General features: G+C 39.6%; 1 protein-coding gene across 1 annotated transcript in view; it reads right to left on the bottom strand.

The window, feature by feature from the left end:
* Positions 1 to 6,179: 6,179 nt before the first annotated feature.
* LOC122798788 (zinc finger protein 665-like) overlaps positions 6,180 to 20,917 on the bottom strand; it is a 173,392-nt gene continuing 158,654 nt past the window's right edge. Inside the window, exon 4 of the mRNA XM_044067897.1 lies at positions 6,180 to 8,538. Coding sequence (XP_043923832.1) covers positions 6,548 to 8,538 — 1,991 coding nt within the window. The 3' untranslated portion in view covers positions 6,180 to 6,547. The remainder of the gene's footprint in view (positions 8,539 to 20,917) is intronic.

Genomic DNA, 20,917 nt, shown 5'->3' with positions numbered 1-20,917 from the left:
CCACCACAGTGCCTGCATACCTTGGATGTAGACAAATTTGTTTTTACCTAGACAGGACTAAATTTAATAGAAAATCTGACCAGCTGTTTTTGGCCTTTTCTGAATCCAGATTAGGTTGTCCAGTTTCTAAAGTTACTTTAGCCACTTGATTGAGAAATTGCATTACTTTCATTTATGGGAAGAATGGTATCCCTTTACCTTAGGGTTACCACCTGTCCCACTTTGTTTGGGACAGTCCCTCTTTGGGCAGTTGTGTCCTGCAAAAAATTTGTAAAAATGGCAAATGTCCTGGGATTTTACGACAAAATTATTTCCTATATTTTATGTAATAGTTGTATAAAACAGTTATTTTGTATCTGAAACACCTAAATGTTATAAGAAACAGAATAAGCAATAAAATGCTACAAGAATAAGCTTTTATTTAGGCAAAAAAAGTGAAGTTCTCTCCTTTGTACTGGCTGTGGGTATGTTTCGGCCTGCAAAATCTGACGTTTGTACCAAAAATGTACCACTTTGGGCATTTGAAAAGGTTACAACTCTACTTTACCTGGCAGAGTTAAGGCCCACTCTACAAGATCAGTGTCAATTTCTGCAGCCTTTCATGTGAGAACATCTTTGAGTGACATTTGTGCAGCCGCAACCTGGGCTAGGTCTCATACCTTCATTGCTCATTACAAGTTGGACTTGACCTCCAGAGGCAGAGCTTCTTTTGGTTCTATGGTGCTCCGGAATGTCCTTCCATAGGGTCACCCAGGGAACAAGACAGCTGGGGACTCTGTCCCAAGAGTACAGAATAAATGAAGATTAAAAACATCAGATAAAGTAGTTATGTCTTACCATAACATTCCATCTGAGTTGTTTCACCTTCGTTTATTCATTATGGCCCACCCGCCTTCCCCTCCGAAGGTTTCTGGTGGATCTCATTTGTTCTTCTTTCCAGAGGTAGCCTCGGCTTCATTTTTCCAATTTGCAAACTAGATCTGAGGTAACGGAGAAGGGCATGATGGGTAAAATCTTAGCTTGAGAGGTTTGTGACTGACGCTAGCGTGAAAAAAAGGTCGGCTCAGTTCTGAGGTCAGAACCGAATCCCAGGAATAATGAATAAACGAAGATGAAACAACTCAGATGGAACGTTACGGTAAAACATAACTTCTTTTTTTCTGCAGTTCATGTGGAGTTAGAGATATGTCAGTAGCATATTAAAGTACACTTACATTTTTTGTTTTAGTAAGCTAAGCTGCTCCTTATCCCTGTATTACTACGTCTATCTGGGTGCTTTTATTCCATACTGCTCTAGTCACGCTCTTAATATACATTTGTCTTTGTTGGCTAGGAAAGTCTGATTGGGCAAAGGCTATTTTCAGTGAAGGACTGGAGAGAAAAGCTCCATCACATTACAGTTGTATTAACAAGTGAATTTCAGACAGCTCTTAGAAAAACAACTATTAAATTTCTCAGAAAAAAAACAAACAATTACAAGACAGGCACATACTGTATTTACTTCAAAATGTGTAAGTCTGTGCAGTTCTGTTATCTAAACTCTTGTAAGAAGTGGATTTATACTGTAGAAGGGAAAACACTGTAATAAAGTTGTTTAGTGTTTTGACATTTTAATACAGAAAGATTTGTAAGTTACAGATACAATAAAGAATATAGTTCAGAAGTTATAAAACTTTCCAGAAGGGGAGATATTAGCACAGTATAGGAGGAAAGTGGAAATAGCCTTTGAGTGAGAGAGTGTGGCATAAGATTAGTTCTATCTAGGGTGCCTATTCTGAACTGGTGTATCTGGAAGATTTATAGCTTACGTACATAGGGAATGCCTGAGGTAGAGTGAAGGATGAGGCAGTCAGAAAAACATAAAGATGAGTAGTAGTTTTTAAGAAGGGTGTACTGATTCAGGTGCAGGAGTGAGAGTTGTTAGGATGTATTGACGGAAGTACAGGAGGGGAAAACAGGGGCAGGTAATAAGAATTTTGTGCTTTCACTAAACATCTCAACCTGGTGATGAACATGACCAGGACTGAGTAAGGTATTAACTTGCTAGGTGTAGCTGTTTCACTGATTAACTTTGTCCTTGTTTTTGTAACTATTATATAAAGGTGCTATTATATACACTTTTCTTGCCTCTACTTCAGCTGTTGGTATTGGATGAACCCATGTGATTAGAACTTAATTTTCTGTAATCCCTTGTAGTTCATGTTTCCAATGCTTCTCATGGATTCATTTCTCCAAGTGCTTTGGGTTTCTTATATCATGACAGGAACAGACCCCATTCTTAAGTCAGGGTATGATTAAAAGTTCACAAACTTAGTATTGTTTCAACATTTTTATGTTAGCCAAGAGTTCTCTTCTCAGCACTCATAATATAGTCCTTCTGTAATATATATGGGGTTACATGTATTGGTAGTATATTTAAGTATGACTGTAAATTATATTTTATTAAACTCGTAGCTCCTATTACTACTGAAATTGTCCAGGTATCTTTTTTCCACACTGCTCTAGTTTCAGTTTGCAAATCCTAGTGTTTTATGAATTTGTATAGCTCTCTATATGCAAGACACTGTAATCAATCACTGGGTATTTCAATGATCAGTGCTACTTTTGTCTTCTTTTCCTGGACTAGTATATCTGGTTTTATTGCATCTATGTTTTGATCTGATGATAAATGGTGAACCTTTGTGATATGTAAACTACAATCTCTACAATGCTTTGTGCTTCATGTTTCCAATGCTCCTTAGCTACTTCTATACTGTACTATTTGCACAGTCTCCAGGGCAACAGTCTTGCCACACTATTGCGCCTTTTATTATATACGCCGTCTGCCATGAGTGCATCACACCAGCAACAAGATACGAGATTCCAGTTCTGTTCCTCCCACATGTTCAATGGACTTTGTAAAACAACAAGCACATAGTCGTTATTCACCTTTTATCTTTTGACTTCAATTCACTTCTCCTAAATCATTATTGCATCAAATCTTGGTCAACATGAGGTTGTTCCAGATGTCCATATAGCCACTATATTTGTGAATTTTCCTTTTTTTCCTCCCTTCTCTTTGGATTAATTTCCTTTTATTTTTCTTTTGTTTATTAGCACATTCAGTTGCTGTCTGATTTTTGTTTACTTCTGGTTTGATTTCCATTCTGGCTTGACACCAAAATACTTTGGCTAAACGAACCATAAATGTCATTCTAGACTTCTTTTTCTCATGTTTTAAAGCCTTCACTATGTTTGGATCTGAAGAAGTCAGGAGATAAGCATGCATTCCCATAACTGCAGAACTATATATATCAAATTTGAGGAGGCCCACACCCCCTTCAGAGTGACGAATATTCTGTCTTGGTATACAATGATTTTTATATATCATTTGATAAGCATGAAACATTTTCTTGTTTTCATGCAAAAGTTTCCAATCTTTTTAGGGCTAATCAATCACTCCAAAACTGTAAGTTAGAAGAGAAAGAACAAAGTGCTTTATACCTTGGACTTTACTCCTAGTGTCAGGGCAGTTTTCAATATTAGTTTCAGCCTTCTGAAATATTCCTTACTAAGCTTTATTCTCATTTGTTCATGTTTTATTGCCAACCCTTCATCTGTTCCTAAATATTTTCTGCCTGCTGCTCAAGTTCCTTTGTATCATATTCCTGTCCAAGGTGAATATGTTCTCACTGCTGCAGCTTTCCTTTTTTGAATGTCACTTTTGCACATTTATCAAGACTAAATGTCATTCTTATATAATCTGAGAAAGCTTTACTTAATTGTATGCGTGCTTCAACTCATTTGTTGAAGTATTCATTCTTAAGTCATCCACAAATAGTAGATGGGACGTCTTTTAAACAAGGTTGGTTTCTGGGAACCAAACTGTAATCATCACCTATTCTGTTATTAGCTTAATGGGTTAAGGACAAGACATAACAGTTGTGGTGGCCAAGAATCACCTTGGAATATCCTCCTTGCAATTTTTAACCCTGGGATAATAATTTGATGCTTGTCATGGTTCAAAGTGTTTTGTTGCTGTACTACAACTGATCACTGTAGGGTATATTTTATAAATGTGTAAGCATTCCTTTAACCATAAATGAGGGAAGCTATCAATATTTTCTGTAATATATGCGTGCCATACTTTCCCATTTTTGCAGCTCTTTGTTATGGCTTCATGTAGCAGCAAATGATCAATTGGTCCATACAGCTTTCTTTTCTGATATTTGTTTTCTAAAGGACTATAAAGTCTGTCTGCATCATTTCCAGTATTTGGTATGTATACTGTTACAAGGCAAGTTATGGGTCTATAGTTCTCAGGGTGTAGTTAACAAAGTTAATGCCTGTGATGCACAAACAAGTAATTCTTACTCAGGGCTAAATATTTGTGTAAAAATGTTACTACATTTAGCCAGAAGTTTGGTGCTAGATCTTGGCCTGGGGTTTTACAGTTAGGATTTTTTTTTTATTTTTGACTCAATGTCTCTGCCTATTACTTAATTCTACTTTACATTTTTTACATTAGACCACTTCTCTGGCTATTAATTCAATCTGCTTCACATGTTTTACATTAGAGTACCTTTCTGTTTCTTTTAGTTTTCCTATCCATTCAGCATCTTTGTTACATTCAACACGATCTTCATAAAGATTTCTCTAAAAGGTGTCCATTTCTTCCTTTTTGGTGGTGTTTATATTACTTTTGCTTTGTTTCCTAGTTTTGTATAAAACTTGTTTGGGTTACCAATGAATCTGTTATTTTGTGCGTTGCCCTTATATTTATCTGCATACCTTTTAAGTATTCTTGCTTGTGCTCATATATTTTGTTTATTATTGGAAACAATATGTAATAAAATCTAGTTTGTTTTGATACTTTGTATTGCTTTTACCACATTTATCTTTCTACGGGTTTTTGTTGATCTTTTCCCTTTTCTGCATTCTTCTAATAGTGATACTTTGTTTCAGTTGCTCAATAGTCTGCTCTATCCACAGGTTTCCATGGTGACATTCTGCTTGTTTCCTTCTTTCCTTTACTATGTTACTCTACATTTTTGTAGTAACACTTTATCCGTTATTAGTTTATCTGCACATTCCCTTACTGTGTTCATCTGTTTTACTCATTTTCAGACATTTTGGGTTTTATTTACTTTCTGTAATTTAGTTCTGTCTCATATCATAATATATCCATCCATCCCTATTAAGTTAAGCAGGTCTTCCCTTAGAACATTTTCTTCTGGACTTAAAGCAGCTTCTTTGCTATTTGCTGTAAATCTTCCAAAGAAGATTCCGAATCACCAGCCTGTGACATAGCCTCTTCAGATACACCTTGCTCCATCTGATTGTCCTCCATAAGGGGACCCATTGGCCTGTCATGCTGTAACATTACCTGTGTCAGAAACCCAATCCTTCAGCACTACAAATGTCACCAAGTAAGCACAAGCAGGCAAATCTTCCCGAAACAGTTTTATTGCAGCAATAAAGGCTCTCTAAAGTGCATTAGCGATAGCAGCATCCACAATACGTTTTCGTCACTTACTTCATCAGATAATATGACAAAACACCAACAGCCTTATATACCCTCACCTGTGATACATGGCAGCTACTAACTGCAGGAACACTACAAGGCATGCACATGAAAGGACACATTAACATACGTGTTTACATTAAAAACATGAGGATATCCCATTAAAAAATTTGTCAAGGGAGCAGAAACCTCCTGATGTGCAACTGTATTCTGTTTTACAAAACTTATACTTGTCTGTTTCTCCAACAGGTTCAGTGAACTTTGTAAGCCAATGTGTACACAGTCCACTATCTTGAGCTGCCAATATTTACCTTTCCTTTTTGGTTTAAATTCACCTCTCCTTAACCATTCCTGCATCCAATCCTGATCAACATGCGGTTGCTCCAAGAATTTCCTATAATTGCAACTCTATTTATACATTTTCCACATTTCTTGCCTTCTCATTTGATCCTTCACCTTATATTTTTTCTTTTGTTTTTCGCACATTCAGTTGTCACCTGTTTTTTTATCTACTTCTGGTTTGATTTCCATTCCTGTTTGATGCCGATATGCTTCTGCTATACTAAGCAGGGAAGTCATCTTAGATGTTTTCTCCTCATGCTTCAAAACTTTTACTATGTTTGGGGCTTGTAAGGTCAGCAGATATGTATGCAGTCCCACTATTGCAAATCTATACACGTAATCAGTTTCAAGGAGGCCCAAACCTCCTTCAGAATGGGAAATATATGGTCTTGGTATACACTGATATCATCAGATGAGCATGAAGAATCCTTGTTTTCCTGTCCAAACTATTCAACACTTTTGGGACCAGTCATTCTCCCCAAAAATTGTAAGCTAAGACATGAAGAGCAAACTGGTTTATACCTTAGACTGTGTGTCATTCACATTTGTTCATATTTTATTATTCAGCCTTCATTAGCTCCCAAATATTTACACACTCCCTTTTGTTCAAGTTCTTTTATATCACATCTACCACGGTAGACACTTTGATGCACATTCAGACATATTTCTTATAAAACCTTTGCCACACATGGTGCATGTACACTACTGACTGTGGACTCTTTGATGCACTGCCAGGCTTCTCTTATCTGTAAAACTCTTGTCACATGTGGCACATTTATAGGGCGCCTGTTCATTATGTATATACTGATGACTTATCATTCGATTTTTCTGTGTAAAACCTTTGCCACACATTGTGCATTTATAGGGTTTTTGCCCACCATGGATATACATATGTGTGGTCATATAACTCCTCCTTGTAAACCTCATGTCACACACCGTGCATTTATAGGGTTTTTGCGCACCATGGGTATACATATGTCTTGTCACATCACTCTTCTGTGTAAAACTCTTATCACACAATGGGCATTTATGGGGTTTTTGCCCACCATGTATATACATATGCGTTGTCATGCGACACCTTTGTGTAAAACTCTTTTCACATAGTACACATTTATAGGGTCTTTGACCACCATGGACATACATATGTGATATCATCTGAGACCTCTCTATAAACCTCTTGTCACACATTGCGCATTTATAGGGTTTTTGTCTACCATGGGCATACATATGTCTTGTTATTGCATTCCTCTGTGCAAAACTCCTGTCACACACTGAGCATTTATAGGGTTTTTGCCCACCATGGACATACATATGGGCTGTCATATGAGTCCTTCGTGTAAAACCCTTGTCACATACTGGGCATTTATAGGGTTTTTGCCCACCATGGATATACATATGTGCTGTCATCTGATACTTCTGTCTAAAACTCTTGTCACACACTGGGCATTTATAGGGCTTCTGTCCAGAATGGAGTGTCTTATGAGCTGCCATGCTACTTCTGTATCTAAAGCTCTTGTCACACATGGTGCATTGATATGGTTTCTGACCAGTGTGGATGCTCTGGTGACTTAACAGTGACTCTCTGTGCACAAAGCTTTTGTCACACATACTGCATTTATAGGGTTTTTCAACAGTGTGGGTGCTCTGAAGACTTACTACAGTCCTTTCGTAGTAAAAACTCTCATCACACTCTGGGCATTTGTATGGTTTCATTGCACTGTGGATGCTCTGGTGAGCCACAAAGTGATACTTCTGTGCAAAGCTCTTGCCACAGATTATGAATGGATATGGTTTCTTCTCCATGTGAGTACTCTGATGACGTCTCATGTGGTTTGTGTTACTAAAACTCTTGTCACACATACTACATGTATATGGCTTTTGCCCAGTGTGAATGCCCTGCTGATTTAACATAGTGACTTTGTATCTACAACTTTTATCACATGTAGTACCTTTGTAGGGTTTCTGCTTTTGTTTAATTTCTTCAAAATGTTTAGATTTTTTAATATCTTGAGAGATCACAGTCTGAATATTGTGATGCTTTGCTATGCTAGCCTTTCCTGTAAAACTCTTGCCACGTGTAGCACATTTGTATGGCTTCTGTCTATTGCCAATAGTCTTAAGCACTGCCAAATGATTAGGGATCAAGTCCTTGTGATGTGTGGCATATTTATATCGTCTTTTCTCACTGTGGGGAAACTGATCTTTTGTCACATTAGACTTTTCTGTAAAACTTTTGTCAGACATGGTGCATTTAAATGGCTGCTGCCCAGTAGCAATAATCTTGCTTACTCCTCCATTTTGTTGGTCTGTAAAACCCTTGCCATTTGTGGCACATTTATGTAGTTTCTTTTCATTGAACACTTGCTCATTTGGTGCCAAGGTCGTCTGCTTTTTCCATCTGTGCCTTACTTGATCAGTTACGTTGTTACTACAAAATGTTACATTGTTGCGGTGATTAGGCCAGCTGCATGGTACTTTCCCTGCTTCAGTTTGCAGATGCATTTCTTGTTCAGTTGTTTTGATAAACCTCTCATTACTTTCCTTAGGGTTATCAGTTCTGGTTTCAGACTGCAGTGCATCTTGTCTCGTGACTGACATCTTATCTGGAAGAAGTGTGTCACATTCAGAATCCTGGTGTCTTCCATCGGTTGATTGCAGACCCTGGATCTCACAGAAATTTCCAGCCCTGATGACTTAAAAGGGAAAAAAAAGCTTGGTTACAATGAGCCACAGTAGTGAAGACTTGTCTTGTTTAAGTATTCACAGTGTGAACAGTATATTACTAGATCTGCAGAGATTTTTAATTACTATAGCAAATAATAAACCATTGCAAAGAATTTCAAATATGTGCTATCTTATGTTTGATGCTATTAGAAATCTCCGAATTCTCTGTAAAATGGACAATCGGTTCCCATGTATATACTAGGCTGATGGTCACCAGGACCTTTATAAGCCTAGCGGTGCAACCCAACCCAATTGTGTCCCGATTTATCTCGGCTGTTTATTAGGAGGGGTATGTTAGGTAGTTTCTACAGCTTATATGGAGAGGTATGTTACACGGGGGGGGGGGGCAGACCCGGCGTGAATTTTTGATTTCCCATCCATTGATCAAGGTTATGCTTAAACAGGGCTAAGGATGGACGCTAGATGTGGACACAATCCTCATAGCCACCACAGTTTCAAATATGGGTGTCAATAGCACTCTTGTACACTTATTTACAGAATGAGAGGAAACAGTATTCGCTTAAATTTCAACAGTTTCTTACATGGCAGCTTTAAGGGATTTATCACTCTCAATCAAGTTAGCAGTAAAATACACCCAGAGCAAAAATAAATATCACACTCAATAGTTTGGAAATTGGAGGCATCAAACTTTGCAGGCCAGTTGTTTTATTTAGCTGCAGTACACTTTTAATATATACAACAACCTCGCTGCTGACAATGATAAAATGCATTTGTTTGATACTGATGGCACTAAGTACACAAACAGAAATGACTGAATTCTTTTTATCTTAATTTGTTAGTTAAGTAGGTAAGCTAACTAACTACAAGTACATTTTTTTGAGAAAACTAGTACACATTTTCCATTTATGAAATATGCTCAAAGTTTCCCAGTCTGCAAATGGGCAAAGGAAATTGAACTGACACAGACACAGTAACAGCTCATTAATATATTGTATGGTTTAACTCTGTGCTAACTTGAAGGCTGATACCTCTGTAGATTTATAAAAAAAAAAAAAAATCACAAAATATACTGAGTACCACAACTACTGGTGGTAATAAAAATGTGCTTCACATTTTGAAATGACCATTGGTATGATTATGTGCAATTCACCTCTGTGCCTGCCTGAAGCAGGATTCATTAACATCCCTAAAGACTATGCATTGTAATTCACTACCATAAACACAATGCCATGTACTTCCTGTCTTTTGCTGACCACTGATGCTACACCAAACCATATACAAATAACCCCAGATGACCACAATTCAATTTTAAACCAGTTTTTCCCCATGTGTCTATTTGTATCCTTCCCCTCAAATATTATAGCCCGAGATATCAACATAAAATTGCCCCTCAACTTCTAATACCACAATTACCTCTTGCCGGTTGTGCTATATGAAAATGTAGTCCCCTCCTGATAAATTTACCCTTCACCTAATTACCCAGTTGCCTTTACTGTATGAAACAAGATAGGTTACAACACTTCACCGATCAGCTGTATGCATGTATCAGAGTAACAATACATCAATGCTGAGAATTCTAACAACTCTATTCATGGGAAAAATGGAATGACTTGTCAATGAATTGGTGGGATTCCAACTTGCAATACTGTTGGCCAAGGTTCATAAATGGAGTCAGATTACTTGAGTGCTGACTGGGGTACAGAAAGGAAATACAAGGGGGGACATGGTTTTCATGTCAGTGACTCAGTGATAAAGAGGCATTGCACTGCTCTTGATGCATATGTATGTTCATGAATATGACTGTGAAAAAGATGACAAATCACAGCAGGAGGGTGTGGTTCCAGGTGCAAAGATGTTCTTCAATGTGCATGTGTGCAAGCTGCTGTCAAATACTGGGAGCTGGGGAGGGTTCTATCCTTTGATGTGTGTTTATGTTCATGACGGTGTAGGTATGATGGCAACTCAAAGCAAAAGGGAGGAATCCCATCATTGTGTGTATGTGTGTGTGTGTGTGTGTGTGTGTGTGTGTGTGTGTGTGTGTGTCTTGCTGTGGGAATTAGGGGTTTGGGTGGGGGGATTCCCTCCCTGATGTGAGTATATGGTTGTGACAGTGTGTGTGCATAATGCTGATTTCACAGTGGGAGGTGGGGCTACATCCTCAGCCATGCATGTATGTTGACAACTGTGGGTATGTTTGCAACATGGAGGTAAGTGGTTAGACTCCTCTATAACACATGACTCACAGAAGAAATTTGTCACAGACTGGCTGTGTGTATCAAGAGGCCTGACTAAAATACAGAGCCAAATTCACAGTTTTAGTCAATGACATCACTGTGTCTGGACAAGAGATGAATTATAAAAATGTCCCTTTCTTCTTGCTGTTGTTATAAATAATCCATCTTATAGCACATACATAACTCCACTGTTGTGTTCTGCTGCATGATAACATTATTTTTGGAAGGTCAAAACAAAGAGCTTGACCTTGCATTCTGACTCCTACCAAGGTTGCTGTTTAGCTGCCTGATGCCATTACAAATAAAATGCTTTGGCAGCAAGTAACACCACAGGTACAGAAATCAACTAATGTACCATGGAGAGTCTTGAGCAAAGGACAAAGAAGTGATAACTGTCATGGTGGTGTGGTCATTTCTGTAGAGAGACAAGCACAATGCAAGTTTACAAACAATATCCCAACTACAGAGGGTTATGATCAGGTTACTGATTGTAAACATGCAGTATGTGGAACACAATGTTTACACTCCAAATTCAGGGAAAGTAAAACTTTAAGCAAACGTCCGCTCTAAAAACGTAAAGGAGTTTTATTAAACATTGTTAAGGTTTACTCTCATTTAAAATATAACAGTGGTCACCAAAGAACAGTGCCCAAAGCCTTTTCACAGATTTAAAAGCTGTAACACACTTTGCTGTTGTATAAATGAAAATAAGTGTGGTAGAGTGAAGTCTTTAACAGCTTTTAAAGCTATTCGTTCAGACACTACTACTGCCATCTGTCTCTGTGCTCCTATCACACAGACACTACTACTGCCACCTGTCTCTGTGCTCCTATCAGACGGACACGACTACTGCCACCTGTCACTGTGCTCCTATCAGACAGACACTACTACTGCCATCTGTCACTGTGCTCCTATCAGACGGACACTACTACTGCCATCTGTCTCTGTGCTTCTATCAGACGGACACTACTACTGCCATCTGTCTCTGTGCTCCTATCAGACGGACACTACTACTGCCATCTGTCTCTGTGCTCCTATCAGACAGACACTACTACTGCCATCTGTCACTGTGCTCCTATCAGACAGACACTACTACTGCCATCTGTCACTGTGCTCCTATCAGACAGACACTACTACTGCCATCTGTCTCTGTGCTCCTGTCAGACAGACACTACTACTGCCATCTGTCTCTGTGCTCCTGTCAGACAGACACTACTACTGCCATCTGTCTCTGTGCTCCTATCAGACAGACACTACTACTGCCATCTGTCTCTGTGCTCCTATCAGACAGACACTACTACTGTCATCTGTCTCTGTGCTCCTATCAGACAGACACTACTACTGCCATCTGTCTCTGTGCAACTATCAGACAGACACTGCTACTGCCATCTGTCACTGTGCTCCTATCAGACAGACACTACTACTGCCATCTGTCTCTGTGCTCCTATCAGACAGACACTACTACTGCCATCTGTCACTGTGCTTCTATCAGACAGACACTACTGCTGCCATCTGTCTCTGTGCTCCTATCAGACAGACACTACTACTGACATCTGTCTCTGTGCTCCTATCAGACAGACACTACTACTGCCATCTGTCTCGGTGCTCCTATCAGACAGACACTACTACTGCCATCTGTCTCGGTGCTTCTATCAGACAGACACTACTACTGCCATCTGTCTCTGTGCTGCTATCAGACAGACTCTACTACTGCCACCTGTCTCTGTGCTCCTATCAGACAGACGCTACTACTGCCATCTGTCTATGTGCTCCTATCAGACAGACACTACTACTGCCATCTGTCTCTGTGCTCCTATCAGACAGACACTACTACTGCCATCTGTCTCTGTGCTCCTATCAGACAGACACTACTACTGCCATCTGTCTCTGTGCTCCTATCAGACAGACATTACTGCTGCCATCTGTCTCTGTGCTCCTATCAGACAGACACTACTACTGCCATCTGTCTCTGTGCTCCTGTCAGACAGACACTACTACTGCCATCTGTCTCTGTGCTCCTATCAGACAGATGCTACTACTGCCATCTGTCTCTGTGCTGCTATCAGACAGACACTACTACTGCCATCTGTCTCTGTGCTCCTATCAGACGGACACTACTACTGCCATCTGTCTCTGTGCTCCTATCAGACGGACACTACTACTGCCATCTGTCTCTGTGCTCTTATCAGACGGACACTACTACTGCCATCTGTCTCTGTGCTCCTATCAGACAGACACTACTACTGCCATCTGTCACTGTGCTCCTATCAGACAGACACTACTACTGCCATCTGTCTCTGTGCTCCTATCAGACAGACACTACTACTGCCATCTGTCTCTGTGCTCCTATCAGACAGACACTACTGCTGCCATCTGTCTCTGTGCTCCTATCAGACAGACACTACTACTGCCATCTGTCTCTGTGCTCCTATCAGACAGACACTACTGCTGCCATCTGTCTCTGTGCTCCTATCAGACGGACACTACTACTGCCATCTGTCTCTGTGCTCTTATCAGACGGACACTACTACTGCCATCTGTCTCTGTGCTCCTATCAGACAGACACTACTACTGCCATCTGTCACTGTGCTCCTATCAGACAGACACTACTACTGCCATCTGTCTCTGTGCTCCTATCAGACAGACACTACTACTGCCATCTGTCTCTGTGCTCCTATCAGACAGACACTACTGCTGCCATCTGTCTCTGTGCTCCTATCAGACAGACACTACTGCTGCCATCTGTCTCTGTGCTCCTATCAGACAGACATTACTACTGCCATCTGTCTCTGTGCTCCTATCAGACAGACACTACTACTGCCATCTGTCTCTGTGCTGCTATCAGACACTACTACTGCCATCTGTCTCTGTGCTCCTGTACATTTTCATAGGTTCATAGGTTCATACTAGGCTATCTGCCCTAGGGCATTTATAAGCCTAGCCAGAGTGTGTTTGGCTTTCGCCACCCATTTTAAATTTATTTTGCTATGCCCTTTTTCGAGGTTAGTATACTGTGCCTCTGTCTAACAGTGACACAGAAGTGATACCTGGGGTAAACCTACGATCTCCCATCCACTCATCAAGATTCCTCTTGAAGAGAGTCAATGAGGGACTCTGCCTAACCTGGACTGGGATTTTATTCCAGAGTGAAGGGAGCCTCTGGGTTATGAATCTGTCCCTCCAGCATGTCCTATTTATTTCAGTGCTGAGGTTCAAGTCTCTCGAGCGCGTAGCTCGATGGGATTTGGATTTTCTGAGGTCCAGCATGCATATTAATTCCAGGTTGGACATGGCTTTATACGTCAGGCACAGATCGCCTCTGAGCAGGCAGTATGCCATTGAGTAGAGCTGGAGTTTCTTTAACCGGGCAGCATATGGCATCTGTTTGAGCCCTTTGATCTTCTTGGTGAGGTACTTTTGGGGTCTTTCCAGTTGCTGCAGGTGTCTGGTAAGGTACATCCCAAAAGGGGCATTGTACTCAATTATGGGCCTGATGAGGGATGAGTTAAAGAGGCACGATGACCTCCCCTGATCTAGATGTGAATCCCTTCATGATTAGGTGGGCTATATAATATGTTTTTCTAACCACTTTGGCCAAGTGGTTGTCAAATGAGAGATTGATATCAACTTGGGTCCCCAGGTCCCGAATTACTTCTTCTGTACTTAATGGATTACCACCTATGTGGTAATTTGTGGGCACTTTGTTTTTGCCAAAGGGGATGACTATACACTTTTTGGCATTTAGCTTGAGGCCATGGCTCTGGCACTAGTTGTCTGTTTCTATGAGGCCCTTTTGGAGGATGCTTGTGTCGGCTGGAGAGTCGATTATGGCGCCCAGTTTTCAGTCATCTGCGAACTTGGTCAGCCACATTCCTTCCATGTTTGCCTGTACCTCCGAGAAATATATACCGAACAAGAGAGGTCCCTGGACTGAGCCTTGTGGGATGCCACTTGTAACTGGTTTGGAGTCTGACATGGCTCCAGCAATTCTAACCATGTGGGTTCTGTCCTTGAGCAAGTTTGCAATCCATCTAGTGACATAGGGGTTTATATTTAAGCTGGTGAGCTCATCTATAATGCCCGAGTAGGGTATTGTATCGAAGGCTTTTGCAAGGTCCAGGTAGGCTGTGTGGACCACCTTCCCCTCGTCAATAGCCTTGGTGACTGTTTCAAAGAAATCGACCAGGTTTAAGAGGCAGGATCTGCCCTTAACAAAGCTGAACTGGGTAGGATCCAGTGTCTGTAGGTCCACAATATCTTTATTTATGAAGTCCATGATGATCCTTTCCATAGCTTTGCAGACCAAGCTAGTCAGGCTTATGGGGCGATAGTTTCCAGGATCCGTTGAGGCACCACCTTTGTGAAGAGGGACCACTGTGTACGCCACTCTTTGGGTACATATCCTGTAGTAAGGCTGAGAATGAACAGTAGTTCTATGTTTGGGTTTAGCTCTTCTTGGAGTTCATGTAGGACGCAGCCCGGGACACCGTCTGGTCCCATTAATGCTGTGTTTTTTGCTTTGGAGAGGTGGCTCTTACCTGAGCATCTGAGATGTCAGGGGGGCAGCACTCTGCTGGGATAGATATTTGCCCTTTTGGTGGGGAGGGGGGGAGAAGTTTGCGCTGAACCTGTCAGCTAGGATGTTGGCAATGTCTGTGGGTTCGGTGTATTTTTTGTCATTTTGGACTAATTCTGAGTATATCTGGGAATTCCCACCCAGGTTCCTAACATAACTAAAGAAAGTCTTGTGATTATCCTTAGTGTACTGTGCAATTTTTCTCTCGAAGCTGGCCTTAGATTATTTTATGAGTGCCCGTAGTTTTTTGCTAATACTGATCCGAGATGCCTTCCCTTTTTAGGATATTGCTCTATCATGTAGTAGCTTCCTCATTCTGTTGTATAGTTTGTTTATGGCTGGGATCCACCAAACAGGACGTCTGCCTTTGGAGGATTTTGTCTTGGTTTTATTTGGGATTGCATGATCCATGCATTCCTGAAGGTGTTCACAGAATGCGTTTATAAAGGATTCTGCGGTCTGGGCAGTATTTTCCACAGGCCCGGGGGCTTTGAAGGATTCCACCTTGGTTTTGAGGAGTGTGAAATTTGCTTTAGAGAAGTTTTTCACTGTGGTTTTCTGGGCAGGGGGTGGGGTCGGGATGTGAATATCTAGTGAGATTAGTTTATGGTCTGATCTTACCTTCTCTGTATATGGAGCAGATAAAGCTCCGCGTACTACAAACAGTTATGACTGGGTCTCCCTAATCACAGCTACTTATTATGTGGTCTTCATGACTTGCCTCTCTACCTTTGCTTCCCTTAATTTTTGATGGGAATTTCTTCACATCCGTGTCTAAAAAAAATACCAGTGTAATCACAATCAGAGACTAGACTAGTGAATCTTATCATCCATGTCAAGAACACATAAATGAGTTATGATAGCAGAATTATAACCACAATTCTTTGTGGTAAATGGAGTTGTAGGTGCCCTGATGCACTACCAGTTACGCCGGAAAAAAAAAAAAAAAGTAGCAGCTCAGAGTTTCATAACTTTGTAAGCCACAAAACAGTTACTTATGTTATACAGACAACAGCCAAAAGCTAAGCATATCTGATGAATTAACAGCTTCTAAGGCTGTTAATCATTTTAGTCTGTTTGTGTATGTATGGCAGTATGAAGTAGTTAAAATATTTTAAAGATCTTATTTTTCATAGAGATGTTATGTGGTGGATATTTCTGTATTCACCAGTATCAGACTATAGCATAACAGCTCTGAAAAGTGTATAACAAGTCTGCCTTTTCCCAATTTCAGAGTGTAATCACAATGCACCATGTAATACAGAAAGGTAATACATTAGATGTTGATTTTAATAATGTAGAACTAGCTATAATAATACAAAACAAAGTATGTATTCAGTAACAAAGGTCATAATGAGCACTAATGTGCAATAGCATCACCAATACTGTTTTACAATCTTTTTTCTATATTTTAGTTGTGTTTGATAAAACAGAAGGTATACAACATAAGTAACAAGAAAGAAAACATTTATCATCATCATCACCCACTACTCCACCTTATTACTCACGCTATGTAAAAAAATATATAATTACTGTGAAGAGGATATATTGCCTTTATCCAGAAAGAATAAATCTTTTAGTAAGCATGTTAGCAGTAGCTACAATCTCTGAGACCATGGAAGGATAAGCTGAACATAAGTACAATCATCATGTCTCCTGAAAATAGAGTAAACTAACCATTCTCAAATCCCTGACTTACACATAAATAAAGTTTTCCTCCATCATAGGGATATTCTTGGACATGACTACCACATATGTTCTCAGGAGCATGTCATTCTACAGGCTTACCAACATCTCTTCATCAAACTCATCTTATCAGGTGTCCAGTAGGCCCTATACAATGTTTTCTGTTGTATAACTCTACTGCAAAATGATCTGAAATATGCTTTACAATTCAACTATAATTACTGAAAGTCCTCCACATTTAAACAGAGTGTTGTTTCCAAATTCCATTTTTTCAGTACTATCAAAATGAGGTAATATTTTAGCTTTCTGATGAGGTTCATTACTTTAACAAGACTGAATATACCAATTGGTTGAATGAGATAAAAAACAAGACCGACAATTTCTCTGCTTTCGTTTTTAAAACAGTAAGATGGAATATGGAGTGTAAAAACCCTGTACTGAGAACTAGTCAGAATCCAGCTTTACAAAGTCTACAGAAAAAAAGATAAATTGAAGGGTCTGTTCTACGTGTATATGTAGTAGCTGATTGACATAAATACACTAAAAGGGGCAAATGTTGCCAGGGAAACAAAAGAAAAGACAGAAGGTGTAGATTCCTTTTAATAAGACCCTGAATAGGAAAAACAAATTTCTTTTGAAAAGGGGTTTCCCCAACCTCCATAAATGGTAGAAAGGTGTAGCTGCCAAATTCTAGGGAAAGGTCATAAAAGTCTGTTAAAGAATAGTGTTACAGAAAACATTCTGAAAACAAATCTCAATCAGATCTGAGAGTAAGCTATTGGGATAATCGTTACATAAATGAAAAATAGCATTTAGTTTCAGAATATCATGACAAATTTGATCCTGGACTCAGCTTCAAATCTATACTTGCTGGTTTCAAAAATTTGCAATAATGCTGTTCAGTGACTATTGCATTTTTAATTTGCAAACTTACCATAATGTACTTGTCACAGTAAATGTTCATAGCAGTTTCTACAACAATAAGCTAAGTTAACCCCCTTTTAAAATGTTTAATATAGGAGAAAGTTGTAAAACGTGAAGACAAAAATTCTGAAATGTATTTATTTTTATTTATCCTTTGTTGACTGAGTTAGTCCCACTCAGGGGAGAGCTGAGGTTGTATTTATATTACAGGGAGAAATTCCAGGGCATCAGGGAACCTGCCCTACTCTTTTTGATAGGTGCCTTAAGATCTTTTACATCCACCTTAGCTACCACCAACTCAAACAGAATGGACTGCAGTTTTACATCTTATTCAAAGGAAAACACACACAGGGGTGCAGCACCTCCCCCACAACAGGATGTAATGTCCACATAGAAAGATGAAAAGCAATGTCCTGAAACCCATGACACTGGTCTGTCTGGAGATTCCCCACCAACACCTCAGAGTTGCAGCTCTTTAAAAGTGATAAGATCCACTACAAAGCAACTACAGTTTAAATAATTATAATCAAATTAGACATAACATGAAAAGATTGGTTAAAAATAGATACAAGTTACAGTATAATGATTTAATAGAGAAATGTTAGCCAGTTTACAGAGAAATCAAAGGTAAGATAGTATAATACAAACAGGAATTACAATACAAAGAGAGGGATAATCAGGTCTCTGGTATATTTAGAGAGAAAACCAGGGAAGATAAATTGATAGAAGTAAAAAGTGAATGAAAAGGGAGAGTAAGGAGATGCAAGGTGTGAACAGGTATTTGTTCAAATTTGGGGGTACAGTTTATCCTGGACGTCAACACAACATTAAATGCATTTCTTCTTAAATTTAGATAGTCATTAACTGGGCAAGCCCAGTGGACACAAATGTTGATGTATAGGAATAAAAGATAATTATTTCAGAATTTTTTTAGGATTTTTCAGGAGTGACCCAGGAGCACTGTCCTGCTAAGTGACTTGCTCAGAACTGCACAGTAGACAAATGGAGGCAGAAAGTATAAAACCATGCACCTTGGGTACAGGAAGAAACTCATTAGCAACCCAGAGCCTTAAGTCTCTGTCTAACTGCCACACTAAGTGACAGGTTAAGGGATAACAGTGAAGTCCTCTGAGGATGACCAATCCCCAATCCAGATCTTTTTAGTGGCTATGGACTTAAATGGACTTCTGTTATCCATGGATTCTAGAACTTCTTCCAGTCTTAAATTACAGTGCCCAGCAGGGGTTTCAAGCTATGAAGTCATCTGATAAAGGTTAGAACAGAGAGCTTAACTGGGTATCTTCCCAGGAAAATCGGTCATAGTTCTCTTGTACATTAAACAACTCATCATGTTTCTCAGCACAGTAAAGCACTTGCTTTGTCTGAACCAATACAGCCTCTTTAAACTTTCTATTTCTTCCCCAATTGCTTAATGAGTTGTGCCACTGAACTTAGCAATTCTAGTTTATTAATGAGAGAAACTGCACGGGCAAGGACTGAGGGAGAAATAGGCACGTCAAGCACCTTAGAATTCAACAACAGAACTCTATTTAATCAGAAGATTTAAATATCTTTTTTCTGAAAGTCAGTAGTCAAAAGGTTCTTCCCTCTGTTGTTCTGGAGGCGTTATTTTACCGAAACAGTCAATGTCAAGTCAGGAAATTCAGTCCATGAGACTTCTCAGTATAAGGAAAATCCTATACTGTTTGTCCATTCCAATGTGTGAGGTTTCTGGGAAAATTAATTGCAAAATTTTACCAACAAAATAACTGTTTCACTGCTCTGCAGATCTAAGATTAAAGAATACAGACACTGAAAGTTCTGGCTCAGACACCAGGATTATTTGTGTAATGAGACAGGTGGAATGGATCATGGAGTTTTCAGTCATGGCCTTGGTACACAGCAATGCAAACAGGAAGCATACAAAAATAATGGAGGGCAGTGTTCTGAAACAAAAGGTACTAAATGTATGCAATACAAAAAAAATGAAATGCAAATAATTACTATCTTTGGGGTGAGGCAGCTTGGTATCAGTCAATAACAGAACATAACATGCAAAAGCAGTGCTTTACGGTACAGTGAAATGAGCTTATAGTTAACTGGCATTGAAAGAAGTGCCTGGATAGACCAGTGTGAGAAAAAAACTGGGCTTAAGAGTAGGATTGTTAGAGGGATGAAGAGATAATGCTTTGTGTACAGATGGATTCTATGAATGTCATATGACTTTGATGAATATAATAGAGACATGAAGCATGCCAGTTTGGTTAAACAGTGTGATTTTTATGGCCATTTTGAAAACTGGTAATGAGGCCTCATTTGTAACTAGTACCTTTAAGGAGTACCAGTGTTTGGGCCTATAACTGAGAAGGCACTGACAGTGGAAATTAAATAATGAATTGAGGCCACAAGGAAGCACTTTGGGACAGTCATGCTACAAGGAGTTTTACGCTGACATTTTATTGCTGGGGTTTGGCAGTGATTAAGATGCATTTGAACATGATGGTGATTAGAATGTACTAGAACTGGATGCTGGCAGGCGGCATGTTAACATCATTAATGGTGGTGCAGTGTTTTGCTGTTCTGGGAAAAGAGTTCAGGCTCAAATTATACATGTTAGCACTTTAAGTGTGCTTTGGGAAGAAGTGGCTGGTAGGGAGAGGGCAAAAGTAACCACTGATATCAGGATATTGGTAACTAGATGGTTATTGGTAAATGGTGCTGATGTTGGTGGCTAGTTTCACTTGGTTTTGACATTTGCAGACTGTTTTACTGACATGAGCTATGAAAGAAAATGATGGATCTATCTATACGTGAAACACATATCTCACAAAGCCAGTGTGCCAAACAGTCACAGCCCTTAAGACTAAACAACACACCTGATACACTTGTAATAGGTGACTCTATCGTTAGGCACACTGACATCCAGCTCACCAGGCTGAACAAGGCGAAGGTCACGGTGAGCTGCCT

This window comes from Protopterus annectens, chromosome 3.part1, assembly GCF_019279795.1.
Source record: "Protopterus annectens isolate FY-2018-M chromosome 3.part1, PAN1.0, whole genome shotgun sequence".
Lineage (NCBI taxonomy): Eukaryota > Metazoa > Chordata > Ceratodontiformes > Protopteridae > Protopterus > Protopterus annectens.
Note: the sequence above shows the minus strand (reverse complement) of the source record. Positions and strands in the feature narration are given on the sequence as shown.